The 14,186-nt window shown below is 64.5% G+C and overlaps 2 protein-coding genes across 5 annotated transcripts; one reads left to right on the top strand and one right to left on the bottom strand.

The window, feature by feature from the left end:
• Positions 1–177: 177 nt before the first annotated feature.
• Positions 178–2,538, bottom strand: LOC111160450 (NADH:ubiquinone oxidoreductase complex assembly factor 8). Its single transcript, XM_022523591.1, is given in 4 exon segments — positions 178–365; positions 368–420; positions 2,144–2,258; positions 2,406–2,538. Coding segments are annotated over 4 exon segments (396 nt in total). The 5' UTR covers positions 2,490–2,538; the 3' UTR covers positions 178–221.
• A 305-nt stretch (positions 2,539–2,843) lies between these two features.
• Positions 2,844–12,472, top strand: LOC111160437 (TEPSIN, adaptor related protein complex 4 accessory protein). Of its 4 annotated transcripts, XM_022523564.1 has the most exons (13): positions 2,844–2,893; positions 3,716–3,788; positions 4,052–4,143; positions 4,292–4,385; positions 6,404–6,471; positions 6,643–6,721; positions 6,876–6,947; positions 7,728–7,937; positions 8,947–9,124; positions 9,231–9,344; positions 9,420–9,498; positions 9,734–9,868; positions 10,830–12,472. In XM_022523564.1, exons 1-13 carry the CDS (start codon positions 2,846–2,848, stop codon positions 11,376–11,378), a joined length of 1,791 nt encoding a protein of 596 aa, XP_022379272.1. In that variant the 5' UTR covers positions 2,844–2,845; the 3' UTR covers positions 11,379–12,472. The 4 variants fall into 4 exon arrangements, with proteins under 4 accessions (XP_022379272.1, XP_022379275.1, XP_022379274.1 ...); XM_022523567.1 differs by lacking the exon at positions 7,728–7,937 and having other exon boundaries at positions 6,643–6,698; positions 6,853–6,947; XM_022523563.1 differs by lacking the exon at positions 2,844–2,893 and having other exon boundaries at positions 3,596–3,788.
• Positions 12,473–14,186: the final 1,714 nt, after the last annotated feature.

Here is a 14,186-nt window from a genome sequence, read left to right as displayed (position 1 = left end):
TCCCTCGCGGCGGCTGGACTTCGGCTCCGGCACGGCCTGTAAAGCGGCAGCTGCATCTGCTGCCTCCGTCAGGCTCAGGTAAGGTGTTTTAGATGAAAATTCTTCAAAAAGTGACCATCCCGAGCAGCGTGTCCCCACGGCCCAGGGTGCTCCGCGCACGACAGAACAGGGCTCTGGTGCGGTCCGCCCTGCTCTTTATTGTGGCTTCCCTGGGTCTCACGCTAACCCGAACCCTCACGCACGCGGCGCAGGAACACCAACTCGCCCCCCGCCCCAGTCCTCTCCGCTCTGAATGCTTCAGGTGTTTCCGCCATTTGCCCTTTGGGGCCGTCGGCGCCGCCGGGCTCTGCTCCCTGGGGCAGCAGACGGAAGTGCCGTGCTGGCTCGTCCATCCTAAAGGCCTCCCCTCGGGCTCTTGGCCTGGAAGGTAAAGGATTTGGTGTGAACGGGGTAAGTGAGATGAGGCTGCGGAGTAAGGAAACCGCCCACCAAACGTTGTCTGGCAGCCACTACCTTCCCGAGAGCCTGGCCACCAGCGCCGGGGACAGGGACGCCTAGCAGGGGGCGTGGGTGCTCCCAGCTGCCACGGGCCACGCTCCACCTGCTCCACACTGGCGCCCCCAAAGCCACGCCCCCTGGACCAGGCCCTGTGCAGACGCCGCCGCCCCGACACCCCGGGCTGGGTGCTCCGAGACAGCAGAGCTGCTCACAGAGAAGGCTGCGGCCAAGCGCTGAACACTCGCCCAGAGACAGGGCTCCCGGGACGCGCTGGACGGGAGCCTGCCGCCCTTTCTGCCTCTCACGCTGCTCCCCACCAGTGCCGTGGAGTCCGGCAGACGGGGCGCGTCTGCGAGAAACACTCAGGCACTTAGTCCCCGAGCCTGTCCTCTTCTGTGACACTGGCGTGTGGAACAGCTCCTGAGCGTGGGGCGCGGAGTGTGGGGACCTCTGCGGGATCAGAGCAAAGGCGAGTGCAGACGCCTGGAACGGGGAACTGCCCGCCACAGAAGGCCATCCCGGAAACCTGTAATTATCACGGCTGGTTCTCGTCTCACACGCAAGTTCTTCCGAGCAGCGACCCCTGTGCTCTGGGGAGGGCTCTACCATGAGAAGCCACCGAGACGACAGCTGTGACCCTGGGTGAATGGCTCACGTCAGACCTGTGGCTGGTGACAAGGGCTGACCAGGGATGGGGGCAGGACGAGCCCAGAGCGATGCGGCCATTATGATCACAAGGGAGGTCCCCGGGGAAGGCAGCACGAGCACTGTCCTCTCCCTGGAGGAGCGGCCACGCCGCAGAAAGCCGGTCTGCTCAGGGGGACCCTGGAATGCCGGGAAATGGCCTCAGCAGCCCTAATTTCTGCTCACCCAACTGCCCCGTCTGTGGTCCAGGTCTCTGTACCAGCAGCTCCGGAGAACATCACAGCCGCTGGCATCACAGCCCGACCCCGACCCAACACACGGGGCACCGGCCCAGGACCCGCGGGGCAGGCAGCCCCCTCCTCACGCCCTCTGTTACCCCAGCCCAGGCTCCCTGGGTGTGTCTGCATCTCCTCCAACCCGACCTGCCGCACCCTTCAGGAAGACGTGGGGACGCTAGGTCTTCCCTTGCCCGGGGCTGGTGACCTTCGGACTCACAGCTGCCCACCTGACCCCACACAGATCACTAAACGCCTGGGAAACGGAAGGGACGCGCTGCTGAGCGCCCAGAGTCCCAACCGAAGGAGGCGCCGACTGGTGCCACACGGCCCCCTCCAGGGCGGCGGGGGCTGACGAGCCCAGCAGAGTGACCTGCGAGTGCCCCTGGGGCCATCGGGGCAGCGAGGTTCTCGGTGGGCGCTGGCGGGCTTCAGGGCTGCAGCCGCGCGTCCAGCACACCCGTGAGGCGCTCACCGCCCGCGAAGCGAAGACCGCGGGTGCGGAGGTGCCCGGGGCTCCTCTGGACACCAGGGCCACCGCACCCCACGAGCTCCAGGCGCTCGCCCCGCGCGCCCCGCTGCCGTTCCCCTCCCCCGACAGGCGCGGGCACCCGAGCTCCGAGGCGGCCGCAGGCACCGGCACCGGACGCACGGCAAGGGAAGGCAGGCCTGTGGGCCCCCCGCTCGGCGAGGCCGGGAAGGGAGAGGACCGGGGCGGCGCCCACCTACCGCGGCGGCAAAGCAGCTCCGCAGGGCCTCGAACTCCCGCGCACACAGATCCTTCGTCAGGCGGCCGCCGGGGGCCGTGGACGCCTGCACGCACCTGCCGTAGGCCGCGGCCTGTGGGCGGGCGGGGAAAGGCGAGGATCGCGGAGGCCCCCGCGCCCGCCCGTCTCCCGGAGCAGACCCCGCGCCCCGCCGGTCACCGCCCTGCCCGCGCGGGCCCTTCCCGTCCCGTAGGCACTGCGCCGCCCGGCAGCTCCTCACCTCGGCCCCACAGGCTGCTAGGCGCTCGGGGAAGGCGCGGAGGCGGCTTCGCACGCGCCCCCACACCGCTCCGTTCCCCGACATGAACGGCTCCTCCCGGCACCTCTGGGCGCCGCCATCTTGGGCCCGTCCTCTTCCGGTGTCCGGCGGCTCGATAGGCGCGCCTTCCGCCCGCAGTCGTCCCTGCGGTTCTTCATTGGCCAGGCTTCAGTCCACGCCCCCTTCCGGGGCGGTGTCGGTTCTCCCTCTCCTCTGCAAGTAGCTCGTGGATTTGTCTGTCTTGGATTGGGACTTTAGATTGGCTCAGGCTCAAGTTGTCCGTTGGCTCGGCGCGGGGACCCGCCCCGCGAGAGCGATTGGCCATCTGGGCCAGGCGCGCGCGCTGATTGGAGGGGGTCCGGGGCCGCGGCCGCGGGCGGGGCCGGAAGGTGACCGGCAACATGGCGACCGCACCGCTGCTGCGGGACCGTCTGAGCTTCCTGCAGCGGGTGAGTGCGGGCGACCGCGGCTCCGCCCTGCTCCCGCTCGGCCCCCGTCGGGGCGTCCTCCGGGGCTCGGCGACCCCGCCGCTCCCCTCGGCCCTCCCCGTCTCCACGGCCGCGGCATGGGCAGTGTCCGACCCACGCGGGACATTGCGGCCGCGGGGCCAGAACCGAGCGGGAGAGGCGGCCGGAGCCTCCGGGTTCTGGCTTTCTGGTTTTGCAGAAACGCAGCCCCGGGGAGCGTCCCCGCTGGACCTAGCCCGGGGAAGCCCCGCGCGCGGGCGTGTCCGCGCCGGGAGGACTGAGGGGCAGCGGGCTGGGCAGCACCGGGCGGCCCGCAGCTGTGTGCGGGTCAGGGACCCGTCCCGCGCCGGCCCGGAGGCAGCTCGCGGGGACGGCCTCCGGGCCTCGACAAGCGGCCCTGCCCTGCAGAGACCGGGGTGATGGTCGTGCGCGCGGGGGCCTGCGCCTCGTGCCGGGACCGAGGCCGGTTCGTGGCGGCCCGCGGCGCTCCCCGGCGCTGTCCGCGGGGCCGGGCCGTCAGCTCCCGCTCTGGGCCCCGCGCGTCACGGTTCCACGGGCCTCTGCGGCTCCCCCTTGGCGGGCAGGTGCGCGAGGAGGGCACGTCCGCAGCCTCCCGCGCCTTCCACGCGCCTGTTCCGGGGCGCCGGACAGCAGCCGTCCGCTGTCCACAGTAAGCCCAGTGCGGGCGCTGCTCGGCCGTGTGTCCCGGAGGCTTCCGTCCTGCCCGCGCACCGCTCTGGCGAGATGGGGACCAGCCTTGGTTCTGTCCCGCCGCGCGCTCAGGGGGCTCTCGCTCCCTTCCAGCTCCCGGTCCTGCTGAAGGGAACGTCGGACGACGATGTCCCGTGTCCTGGGTACTTGTTCGAGGAGATCGCTAGTATCCTTCCCTGTGCCCACACGCGGGGCCCTGGCGCCGCTCCTCTACCCTGGAGACTACGTGTGTGGGGCCCAAAGCCACATTAGGACGTCCCGGGGTTCAGGAGGTCCCCAAGCCCCGAGCTCTGGAAACCAGGGCCGGGTGGGTGTTGGTGGGAGGGTTCCTGGGAAGCCCGGTGGCAGGAAGGCCGGGTTCTCTCCCCAGCTAGGCCCTAGCATGGCCCGGGCTCAGCACACTCCTTCCCTAACCCAAGCGCCTCCCAGAGATCTCCCACGAGTCCCTGGGCAGCAGCCAGTGCCTCCTGGAGTACCTTCTGAACCGTCTGCACAGCGGCTCCGGCCGCGTGAAGCTCAAGGTGAGCGCAGCCCCTGCAGACCCTCCCCGGGGTCAGAGCCAGTGGCTGGCGGGGCAGGAGGACGCAGCGGGACGTGTGCCAGCTGCCCTCCGGGCCTGTGCCGCCCCTGTGACTGTCCTCCGGTGCCGCCCCCGTGACTGTCCTGCAGGTGCTGAAGATCCTGCTGCACCTGTGTGCCCACGGCTCTGCGTCCTCCCTGCTTATCCTCAAACGCAACCCGGCCTTCATCCAGGAAGCCGCAGGTACTGCGGGCAGGGGGACGGGCAGCCAGGGTCCCCCCACACAGCTCAAGTCTTCTCGCCAGCACCCCACACCCCAGTTGCCACCTTCTCTGTCCCGCGCCTTCCCCTTCTGGCCGTCACAGCTGCGCCCGCAGCACGGGGCAGAGTGGCCAGTTTCTGCCCACGTGCCCGGCCACGCCTTGGTGGCCCAGAGCTATTTTGCCTGTTCTGGGGCCTGGCACGCCACAGGAGATCAGCCGGCATCAGTGCCGCCTCCCGGAGTCACGGGCTCGGTCTCCTCCCCAGGGCCCGGGACGGGGAGCACCGTCAGCTTCTGCTTCAGGAGGTCTGTGGGAGGCCATCGGGGAGGTGGGCTCTGGCCTGTCGGGGTCTAAATGCACGTCTCGCCCCCACCCCCGCTCAGGCCGGGGGCTGTCACCTATCTTGCTCCTTAACTAGGACCTGGGGGGATGCGGCCTGAGACCTTCTCCTCCATTAAGGCAGGAGCCCTGGGTGGTCTTGGGGACACAGACCCCAGCACATGGCCTGAATGAATCGAGGCAGGAACCGTGCCCACCGAGCAGTCCGCGAGAGGGAGCACCAGGGAGGGGGACTGAGTTGCTCTGGGCCATCTGGTGCTCACAGGGGACCCTCAGCAGTTAGGCAGCACGTCCTACCTGCCAGGTGCTGGGGTACCCCCCCCGCCCCAAAACCACTGTCGGCCCTTCACTGAAGGCAGGGCTGGGTGCAGGTAGGCGCTTGGTGCCTGGGAAAGCATCACCGCACAAAACCGGACACTGCCCCAGGGGTCTGTCGGGGCTCGTCCTTGTCCCAGTGAGCTCCCCAGAACTAGCGCACGGAAACAGCATGCTCGGGGACTCTCGCCAGCTGGTGGGTCCCAGCGGTGTGCACCGTGGCCCGTGCGAGTCATCACCTGGGCCCTGCGCCCCCGGAGCACGGGTAGAGCGGCTCGGTGGGGCCGGTGGGGGTGGGCAGACCACGGTGTCTCTCACCACAGGCGACTACCACGTAGCAGTCTCGGTCCACTGTGCTCTTAGCACCGACCCCGGGGGACCGTGCCACTGGCCGTGGGGAGGTGGGGCTGAGCCAGCGGGTGGCTCTGGGGCAGGGGAGCCCGCGGGGGACCTCCTCGGCTTGCACAGGAGGGGCCGGGTGCTGTCCCTTGTTCACTGGTGGCTCAGTTTCCGGCCACCAGTCCCGGCTGGGCCCAGGGGCTGATGTGTGCACATGCTGGGCCGCCTGCCAGGACGGAGACAGGGCAGCACCAGGCCGGTGTGGGACGTGTTTGTGACAGAGGAGACAGGGAGAGCTTGCGACGGTTAAATTTTTTCTAAGAAAATCTCGTTTGCCGCGGCTGATGCTCCTGGAAAGGCAGAGCTTGGAGGCCGTGATGAAGAACGGTTCGACCCTTGAGCCCGTGGGGACCTGCAGGGCTGGAATTGGATGGGACTCACTGGTGTTCTCTCCGGGTAGACAGTGGGTCGAGAGAGGTGGTTAGGCCGCCAGTGTAGGGGCTCAGCTGAGAGAGACAGCAGTGGGGTCGGGGAGAGGGGCCCCCGCTGCCTTCTGCAGGTTGACACGCGGGCCTGGCTGCTGTGCACATGTGTGAGGGGGCGGCCAGGGGCCCTGGGCCTGCCGCCTCCATGGGCCAGGAAGGTGATGTGGCTCTGAGAAGAAGCCTGGGGCAGTGGGTCCTGGAGAAGGGGCTCTGGGAGCTCCCAGGCTTGGACCAAGGAGCAGCAGTATTCTGGGGAGTGGCGGGTTCCCCAGGCTGGTGGCTGCCGTAGGGACCAGGAAGCCGTGTCACTGTAGGGACTTGGACCGGGAAGCCGCATCACGTGGGGAACTTGAGGACAGACCTGAGCTTTGGGAATCTTATCGGACCCTGGGTGTGCGGGGTCACCTGCCAGGGCTCAGAGCTCTAGGGGCCGATGGGGGGCGGCCCGGGCTGGGATGGGCTGTAGCTCAGTGTCCTGGGGACCAGCCGCTCAGCCCTGTCACTCTGGCTCTGCCCACAGTGTTCTCGGGGCCCCCGGATCCTCTCCATGGGAACAGCTTGTACCAGAAGGTGCGCGCAGCTGCCCAGGTGAGTCCAGGACTCAGGTCAGTCCCAGGACGGCCTGAGTCCTTCTCCCACCACCTGGGACCCTGGCTCTGTTCCTGCTGTGGGACCAGATCTGGGCTGGTCCTCAGAGAACCATGGGGACGGGGGACAGCAGCCAGACCCCATGGACTGAGCGCCCTTCTCCTCGTCTAGGACCTGGGGAGCGCCCTGTTCTCTGACAGCTTGTCGCCTCCACCTCCCTCCCAGCCGCCCAGGGCCCTGCCTCCAGCAGGTAGGATACTGTGTCCATCCCTGCCAAAGAGTCTTCCCTCCGGGGAGGCCTCGGGGCCCCTCCTCCCTACCTGACGTGCTTGGCTAGCATGTTGCCCTGAGCAGGGCTGGGGGTGGGTGGCCACACTTGAGGCTGACGTGGGCCTCGTCCACAGGCATGGGCTCGCGGTCCAGACCCCAGAGCGCCCTCCAGGGCTTCGGCTACAGCAAGGAGCGGGGCCACGTGGGTGAGTGCTGCGGGGGCTCTCGGGTGCAGGGTGCCTGGCAGCTTGGGCCTGCTGAGGCGTGGAGGGGGTCTTGCTGGGCTGCTGTACCTGGCGCCCATGGTCTTCTCTGCCCTTCTCTGCGGGACAAGGAGGCAGGGCAGGTCCGCGCCAGCAGGCAAGAAGTCAGGCTGAGCCTCCGTTGCGTGTGTGGGCGCCCAGCCCCTGGCTCCTTCAAGGGCCGGAGGGCACAGGGTGCTGGGCCTGGCGGGGACAGAGGCGACCCCGAGTGGGTGTGGTGCTGATTCGGGGCGGAAGCTGTGGTGGCCCATGTGCTACCCGTTCTTGTCCCGGCTTTCACGCTCCCCCCAGCGCGTGGGAAGCCTAATGCCAGACCTGCTTGGAGGTCTTGTCTCTTCCTGACACGGGGGTGATGGGGATTGGTCCCTGTGGGGCATTCGCGTGGGCAAGGGCCTGAGCCGCCGTGGGGCTTGTGAGTTCCAGCACGAGCAGCACCTTGTCCCCTGCTCCCACACAGGGTGAGGGGACCGAGGAGCATGGTTCTGCTGTAAGCCGTGGAGCACCTGGGCTCCATCGGGCCTGGGCATATACTGAAGCAGAATTCCCCAGGGAAGCTTCCGGAAGGACCCAGATCCCCTGCATAGCCTCTTCTCTGTAACTACAGCTCAGATCTCCACCTTTTGAGCCCTGAGCGGGAGCAGGTTCTCCCCCCAGGAAATGTGGGCGAGCACGGAGGACGGGACCAAAAAGGGCCATTACCCTCTTCCTCTCCCTCTGCTGCAGGCTCTGCGGGCGAAGCCTTCCTCTCCACCATCCAGAAGGCTGCGGAGGTGGTGGCCAACGCTGTGCGCCCTGGGCCCGAGAGCCCCCGCACCCAGAGCTCCCTGCCGCGGGGAGACGCCTACCAGCCTGCCATGACGCTTTCGGCCGGCCACGGCGGCCCGGGTGCTGGGAAGCCGCTCTCTGGCACCTTCCCAGGTGCCCGAGGAAATGGTGAGACTCTTCTGGGGGGTCTGGCTTTTCTGGGGGGTGGGGGGTCTGGGTGAGCCGTCCTTCCCTGTCCTCTGAGCGGGGAGAGGGGACAGTGGGGTGCGGAGAGCGAGACTCCTTTAGTAGCGAGAGCCAGGGGTTCCCGGCTCAGGGAGGGGCAGTCGGGGGGGTTGTGGAAGGTGCCCTGCGCGGAACGGGGACTCCGCTGTGCCGATCCGGCCACGACTCAAGCAGCACGTGACCCGATGCTCCTTAGGGCGTGCGGCGCCCCCGCAGAGCCTCCCACCGGCCTGCTGTGTGTTTGCCGGGTCTCTGCGGTGGCTTCCTTGTCACACAAAAGTTATGTACGGCATGTAGATGCTGCTTTGCCAGTCTCTTGCCAGGAGCTCGGGTGTTACAGTCCCAAAGCAGGTGGGGCTCCTAGAGCCTCTGCCCCCACTCAGATACAGACCCGGGACCCCAGCCCAGTTGCTGCTGGTTCAGCCGGGACAGCAGGGGTGCACGGCCAGGGCCAGCATCCACGTCTACAACCCCAGTGTCCACCCTGGGGGGGTAGACAGCGGCACGGGGGCTCACAGCCGGGCGTGTGGCCAGGAATGTCACAGGGACAAGCGTCAGGGTGATCGGCCTCTCTGCCTGTAGCAGAGGCTTCTGGGAGCTCGGCTGGCTGGAAAGAGAGCATCAGGAATCCCTGAGAATTGAGTGCCGCCCTGTCGGGCCCCGCACCTCCTGCCATGGGCCAGCGCTCCTCCGGCCTTGGGTGCCCAGCGCTGCTGGGTCTGTGTGAGCTGGCTTGAGGGCAGGCATGTCCCAGGCAGGCATCCCAGGCCGGCGGTCCCCGCCCTGAGCCACCCATGTGAGGGGTGCCCCGCTCTGTCCCACATCGCCTCGTGCCCGGTGTCTATTTGGAGCTCAGGCCCTTCCCTGGGTTTCCTGGTCCAGGTGCCCCAGGAGGGGCATATGAGGCAGGTCAGAGGCCCCCCGATCTCACCCCCAGTCCCATCTCTCACAGTCCTGAGACCCCAGCCTGGGCAGGCTGGAGGGGGCTGGGACGAGCCAGACAGCAGCTCCAGCTCCCAGACGTCCCCCCAGGATAGCGGAGAGCCGAGCAAGGCCTCGGACGCGGGCAGTCGGTCGGGCAGTGACAGCCCCTCGGCGGCCAGCCAGGCGCCCAGCGACCTGGCAGAGCGGTGAGTGGGCACTAGGGCTTCCTCCTGGTCCTTTTCTGGGTCCCATCCTGCATGGATTCCTGGCCTGGAGGGGTCTCTCCGATCTTGACCACTGTGCCCACAACAGGGTGGAGGCCGTGGCCCTGAGTGACTGCCGGCAGGAGCAGAGCCTGGTCCAGACTGTGACACATGGGCCACGCGCCTTTCTGAGCCGAGAGGAGGCCCAGTGCTTCATCAAAGAGTGAGTCCCCTGCCACTCCCCGCTCCCGGCCCCCGGCTCCCGGCCCTGCGCCCCACCTTCTGGCTGCCCCTGCAGGTGTGGATTGCTCAACTGTGAGGCTGTGCTCGAGCTGCTGACCCGCCGCCTGGATGGGCCCAGCGAGTGCGTGCAGATGGTGAGGCCCTGCCCATGGGGGGTGCGGACGGGTGCAGGGGGGCGGGCAGGGGTAGCTGGTCACCTCCCCACTGGCGGTCTGACCTGGGCAGGAGGGGAAGTGAGCCCAGGATTCCAGAGTGGCCTGCCCCAGGGCTTCCCGGCCTTGGAGCCGCAACTGGGCCAGGAGGAGGGGAGCTGGCCAGATGGCCCTTGGTCCCGGGGTGGACCGTGCTGACCTTCTGTGTGCCTGGCAGAGAGCGCTGGGCGCCATTGCATCCCTGGGGTGCACCGACCTGCTCTCCCAGGAGCATATCCTGCTTCTCACCCGGCCGCGGCTACAGGAGCTCAGTGCGGGCAGCCCGGGACCTGTGACCAGCAAGGCCACCAAGGTGGGCAGCAGCTGGGGCGCAGAGGGCGGGTAAGGGGGTGCCCCGGCAGCCCCACTCCTGTCCCGGGCAGCCTGTCCCAGCTGCTCCTGGCTGTGTGGACAGCTCGCGCCCTTAGAGCAGCAGCTGGGGTTCCCGGCTCATGGCACTCCCCTCTCCCCGGCCTCTTCCGGTGCCTGGAACCTGCCCATCCACCTGCCTTACTGCTTGGCGGCTCTGCTGGGCATGCGGCCCACTTCCCACTGGGCCTGGCTCATAGCCGGCCTTCTGCAGGAAGCCCTCCTTGCTTGCTCCTGTTCTCCGCCCTGGGCCACAGGTCACGGGTCCCTGCTTGGCTCCCAGACCCCTCCCTGGCTCCTGGAGGGCAGAAATGGTTTTGTTCTCCCAGAGTCCTTTTTCCACTGATGCTTGAATGGTGTGCAGGGCACCTGACTCTCTAGGGAGCTTCTGGGCAGCACCCCTGCAGCCAGGCCCTGCCGCTGCTCTGCTTGTTGGCGTCTCTGGCGTCTCCATCGCTCTGTGGCCCCAGAAAACTCAGACCTGGAGTTGCTGGCCTTTCAGCTGTCCAGCAAAGAATTAGAGACCCAGCGACATCTGAGTCCCAGTCGTAGTGGGATTTGCGGGGACGAGAAGGCGGGAGGGGGCCTTGTGTGTAGCAGTGGGGAAGGGCGTCTGTGTCGGGCTGGTGTGGCGCCCAACAGGGGACCGCCTCTCCCCGAGCTGGCTCGCCGCGCAGTGAGGTTCGCTGATGGGGGAAGTGTCCATTGTGTGACGCAGGCGCGGCCGTGTGTGGGTGCAGAGGGCATGGCTGGTGTTGGAGCAGGTGGGGGACAGCAGGAGGAGGAGGTCTGGGTGGGCAGCCGAGCAGCCTGCTCTCTGGGCCGGAGTGCTTGGGAGGGGTGTCTCTGTGCGCCCCAAGGGTGCACGGGAGCCCTCAGCCAGTCCCCTTTCCTTTCACGTCCAGATCCTGAGGCACTTCGAAGCCTCCTGCCGACAGCGGCCCCCTGCCCAGAGGCCCCCGGCTGAGCTGGGCCCCGCTGCTGCCCCGGTGGGCCCGTCTGACCTGCTGACCGACGCTGTGCCTTTCGCTGGGAGCCAAGCCTTCCTGCGGCCTCTGAGTCCCACCCTCCTGTCGCCCAAGGGCTCCACGCAGTCCCCTCCCCCAGATGGCTCCTCCCTCTCGGTCCCTGGGGAGTCTGGGGAGGCAGAAACCAGACTGACAGGTCCCGGAGAGCAGGGGGCCCCCTCTGAGTGGAGCCCATTGGGCACAGGCTCCCCAAAAGGAGCACCAGCACTTAGCCGGGAGCCCGGCCACGGCCTGCAGAGCCCGGCGGCCAGTGGAGGCTGTAGCTCCTTGTTCGTCGGAATGGAGCTGGTGGCTTGTCCCCGCCTGGTGGGGGCCGGGACTACCACAGGAGAGGGCCCCCAGGCCCCGTGGACGTTGTCGCAGAAGGTGGCAGCGAGGGAGCCTCCTGGCCCAGAGTCGTCAGCTTTCCCGTTTCTAAACTCATGACCTGGCCGGCCTGGGCTGCACATGGGGTCCTCACTGCCCCTGCCCTGTAACTCCCAGGACCCCGTGACTTCGTACCGTACTGTTTGCACACAGCCCCCGTGTCCCACTGAAGAGAGGCTCCCCTTGGGCATCTGCTCCGGACCCTGCTCTCCCTCCGGCTGCTTCCTGTTGCTCGCAGAAGACGTGGGGCTGGCGGCGTGTGAGCCCGTCTGACAGCCACTTGTCAAGCCGGGTGATACGCCAGGAGTCCACGCGCCAGATAGAGCCAGGCAGCACCGTGCAAAGGGGTTCACGGGGGCCAGCTCCCAACCCAAAGACCGGCTCCCCGATTTCCTGCAGGGGAAGATGGATGCCTTCACACATGGGCCCTTCTTGTGGGCGTGGTGGCCGCACAGGGGAGCCGTGTGGGGTTCTAGGCAGAAGTAGATGCGGAGTGGCTTGTCGCATCGGCAGCTGGGGGTGTGGACAGCTGGGTCTCCTGACACGCAGCCATCTGTGTGGCCCCATCTGCGGACAGGCCCTGCTCCCTGCGGCCAGAGGGATGGGAAGGGGGAGCTGTGGGGCAGAGGGCACAGCATGGCCTGCCTGGAGGGGACAGAAGGGGAGGCCTGGGTCCTCAGAGCACACTCAGGCACGTGGAGGGGGGCGGCCGGCTCCTCTGTGGGGGCTGCATCGGGTGGGGGAACGGCCCAGGCCCCAGCCCTTGCCAAGCTGCTACTGCTTCCAAGTGACTGCAGAGGAGGGCCTGGTGCTGCCTCAGTTTCCATCCCATGTCTCCTGTGCCAGAGACCAGCCATCGGGACTGGGATCCCCGTAGAGCAGGCAGGCTTACAGCAGAGCCTCGGTGATGCCGGACCTCAAGGTCCCCTGGACACCCGCGCCTGCCTCCCAGAAACAAGGCTTTGTGTGGGTTTGGAACCACCGCTTGGCTCTTTTATTTCTGAACTCAGACCCCTGCCCCTGTGGGGTTACAAGCAGGCGGGCGCTGTCTGCGATGTCAGGTCACTCAATGAGCCACATGTGGCTGCTTCCCGCCGACTGCCCGGGGCGGTCACGACACCTAAACGTCCTAAGTAAATACTGGTGTGCACCCAGAGCTGCCTGGCGCTGTTACTCCTGCCTGGGTGCACGTGTGTTTCGGGAGAAACAGCATTAACAAGGCCGCACAAAGAGGACTTCCCCCCCGACAGGAGGACAGGTATTCCTTCTTCCTTAAGTGCTGGGGGCGACTCCCCAGTGGGGCTGAGGTTTCAACTATGAAATGAAGTTTCTCACGCCTGTGCAGGGCTCTTCGGGTTATCGTCCCACGTGAGGGTCAGGAATTTGTCTTCCAAGGAGTTGGTCTGTTGCACAGACGCCCCTGTCTGTAGGGTCTGTAATGATGTTCCATCCTTATTTCTCATGTTGATGACTTTCTCCCACTCTTTCTTGGTTAGTCTGGTTAGAAGGTAATATTCTTTTCAAGAACAAAAGCTTTGTATTATTTTTTTCTACCGTTTTTATGTTTTGTATTTCATTGCTGTCTACTTTTTCTTTCCTACTGTTTTGGATTTGTTTTTCTTTTTCTTTTTTATCTGGTTTCTTTAAAGTGGAAGCTTAGATCATTGATTTGAGACCTTTATTATTTTTCTTTTTTGTTTTTTTCCCAAGATTTTAACTATTATTTGACAGAGAGAGAATGCAAGTAGGCAGAGCAGCAGGGAGAGGGAGATGCAGGCCTCCCACTGAGCATGGATCCCGATGCTGGGCTCAATCCCAGGACCCTGGGGTCATGGCCTGAGCCAAAGGCCGCCACTCAACCGACTGAGCCACCCAGGTACCCCGAGACCTTTATTATTTTTCTAACATTGGAATTTTAATGCTACAAGTTTTTCTCCAGACACTGCTTTGATTACATCCCATGAATTTGAATAGTTTTATTATTTTTTTGAAAGATTTTTATTTATTTTAAACATAGAGCAAGGGGAGGAGCAGAAGGAGAGGGACAGGCGGACTCTGCTCAGTCCCACGACCCTGAGATCATGACCTGAGCTGAAATCAAGAGTCGGACAATTAACCAACCGAGCCACCAAGAGTGCTCCAGATAATAGTTTAATTTTCACTTGTTCAGGATATTTTCTAATCCACCTTGAAATGTCTTTTTGTCTAGTGGGTTGTTAAATGTATTTTTTCCTGTTATGCTTTTAATTCTGATGTAGTAAGAACATGTTTTCTATAACTTCAGTTCTATTGTTCAAGATTTGAAACTTTTGTTGAAGTTTGTTTCGTGGCCCAGGACATAGTCTGTCTCGAGGATTGTTCCATGTGTATGTGGTCTAGAGAGCTACAGACCAATATCCTTCATGAACCTAAGTCCTGGGGATTTTTTTATCCACAAAATATTAACAAAATAAATCCAACAATATATAAAAAGGTTAATACGTCATGAGAAGTAGAATTAATCCTTGGGATGTAAGGCTGGTTCAACCTCTGAGTATTAATCTATAATTCACCAAACATTTGTGAAGAAAAATCACATTTTATGCAGAAAATGCCAGAGACAAAAGCCAACATTTCATTCATGAAAAAAACTCAGTGAATGAGAAATACAATGATCTCTTCGAGCTGGTCCCAGAGCTAACATGCATGCTTAATCGTGTGGCACTGAAAGCTTTCCCCCCAGATTGGGAACAAGGTGGTTCTATCCATCGTAACTACTCCCGTTCAGCATTGTACTGGAAGCCCTGGCCAGTTCACTGAAACAGGAGGAAAGGGGGGCAAATAGATTGGAAGGGAGACTTATTCACAGTCATTACTGTCTATGTGGAA

Source organism: Enhydra lutris, unplaced genomic scaffold (genome assembly GCF_002288905.1).
Source record: "Enhydra lutris kenyoni isolate GAN:26980312 unplaced genomic scaffold, ASM228890v2 scaffoldscaffold75, whole genome shotgun sequence".
Classification (NCBI taxonomy): domain Eukaryota; kingdom Metazoa; phylum Chordata; class Mammalia; order Carnivora; family Mustelidae; genus Enhydra; species Enhydra lutris.
Note: the sequence above shows the minus strand (reverse complement) of the source record. Positions and strands in the feature narration are given on the sequence as shown.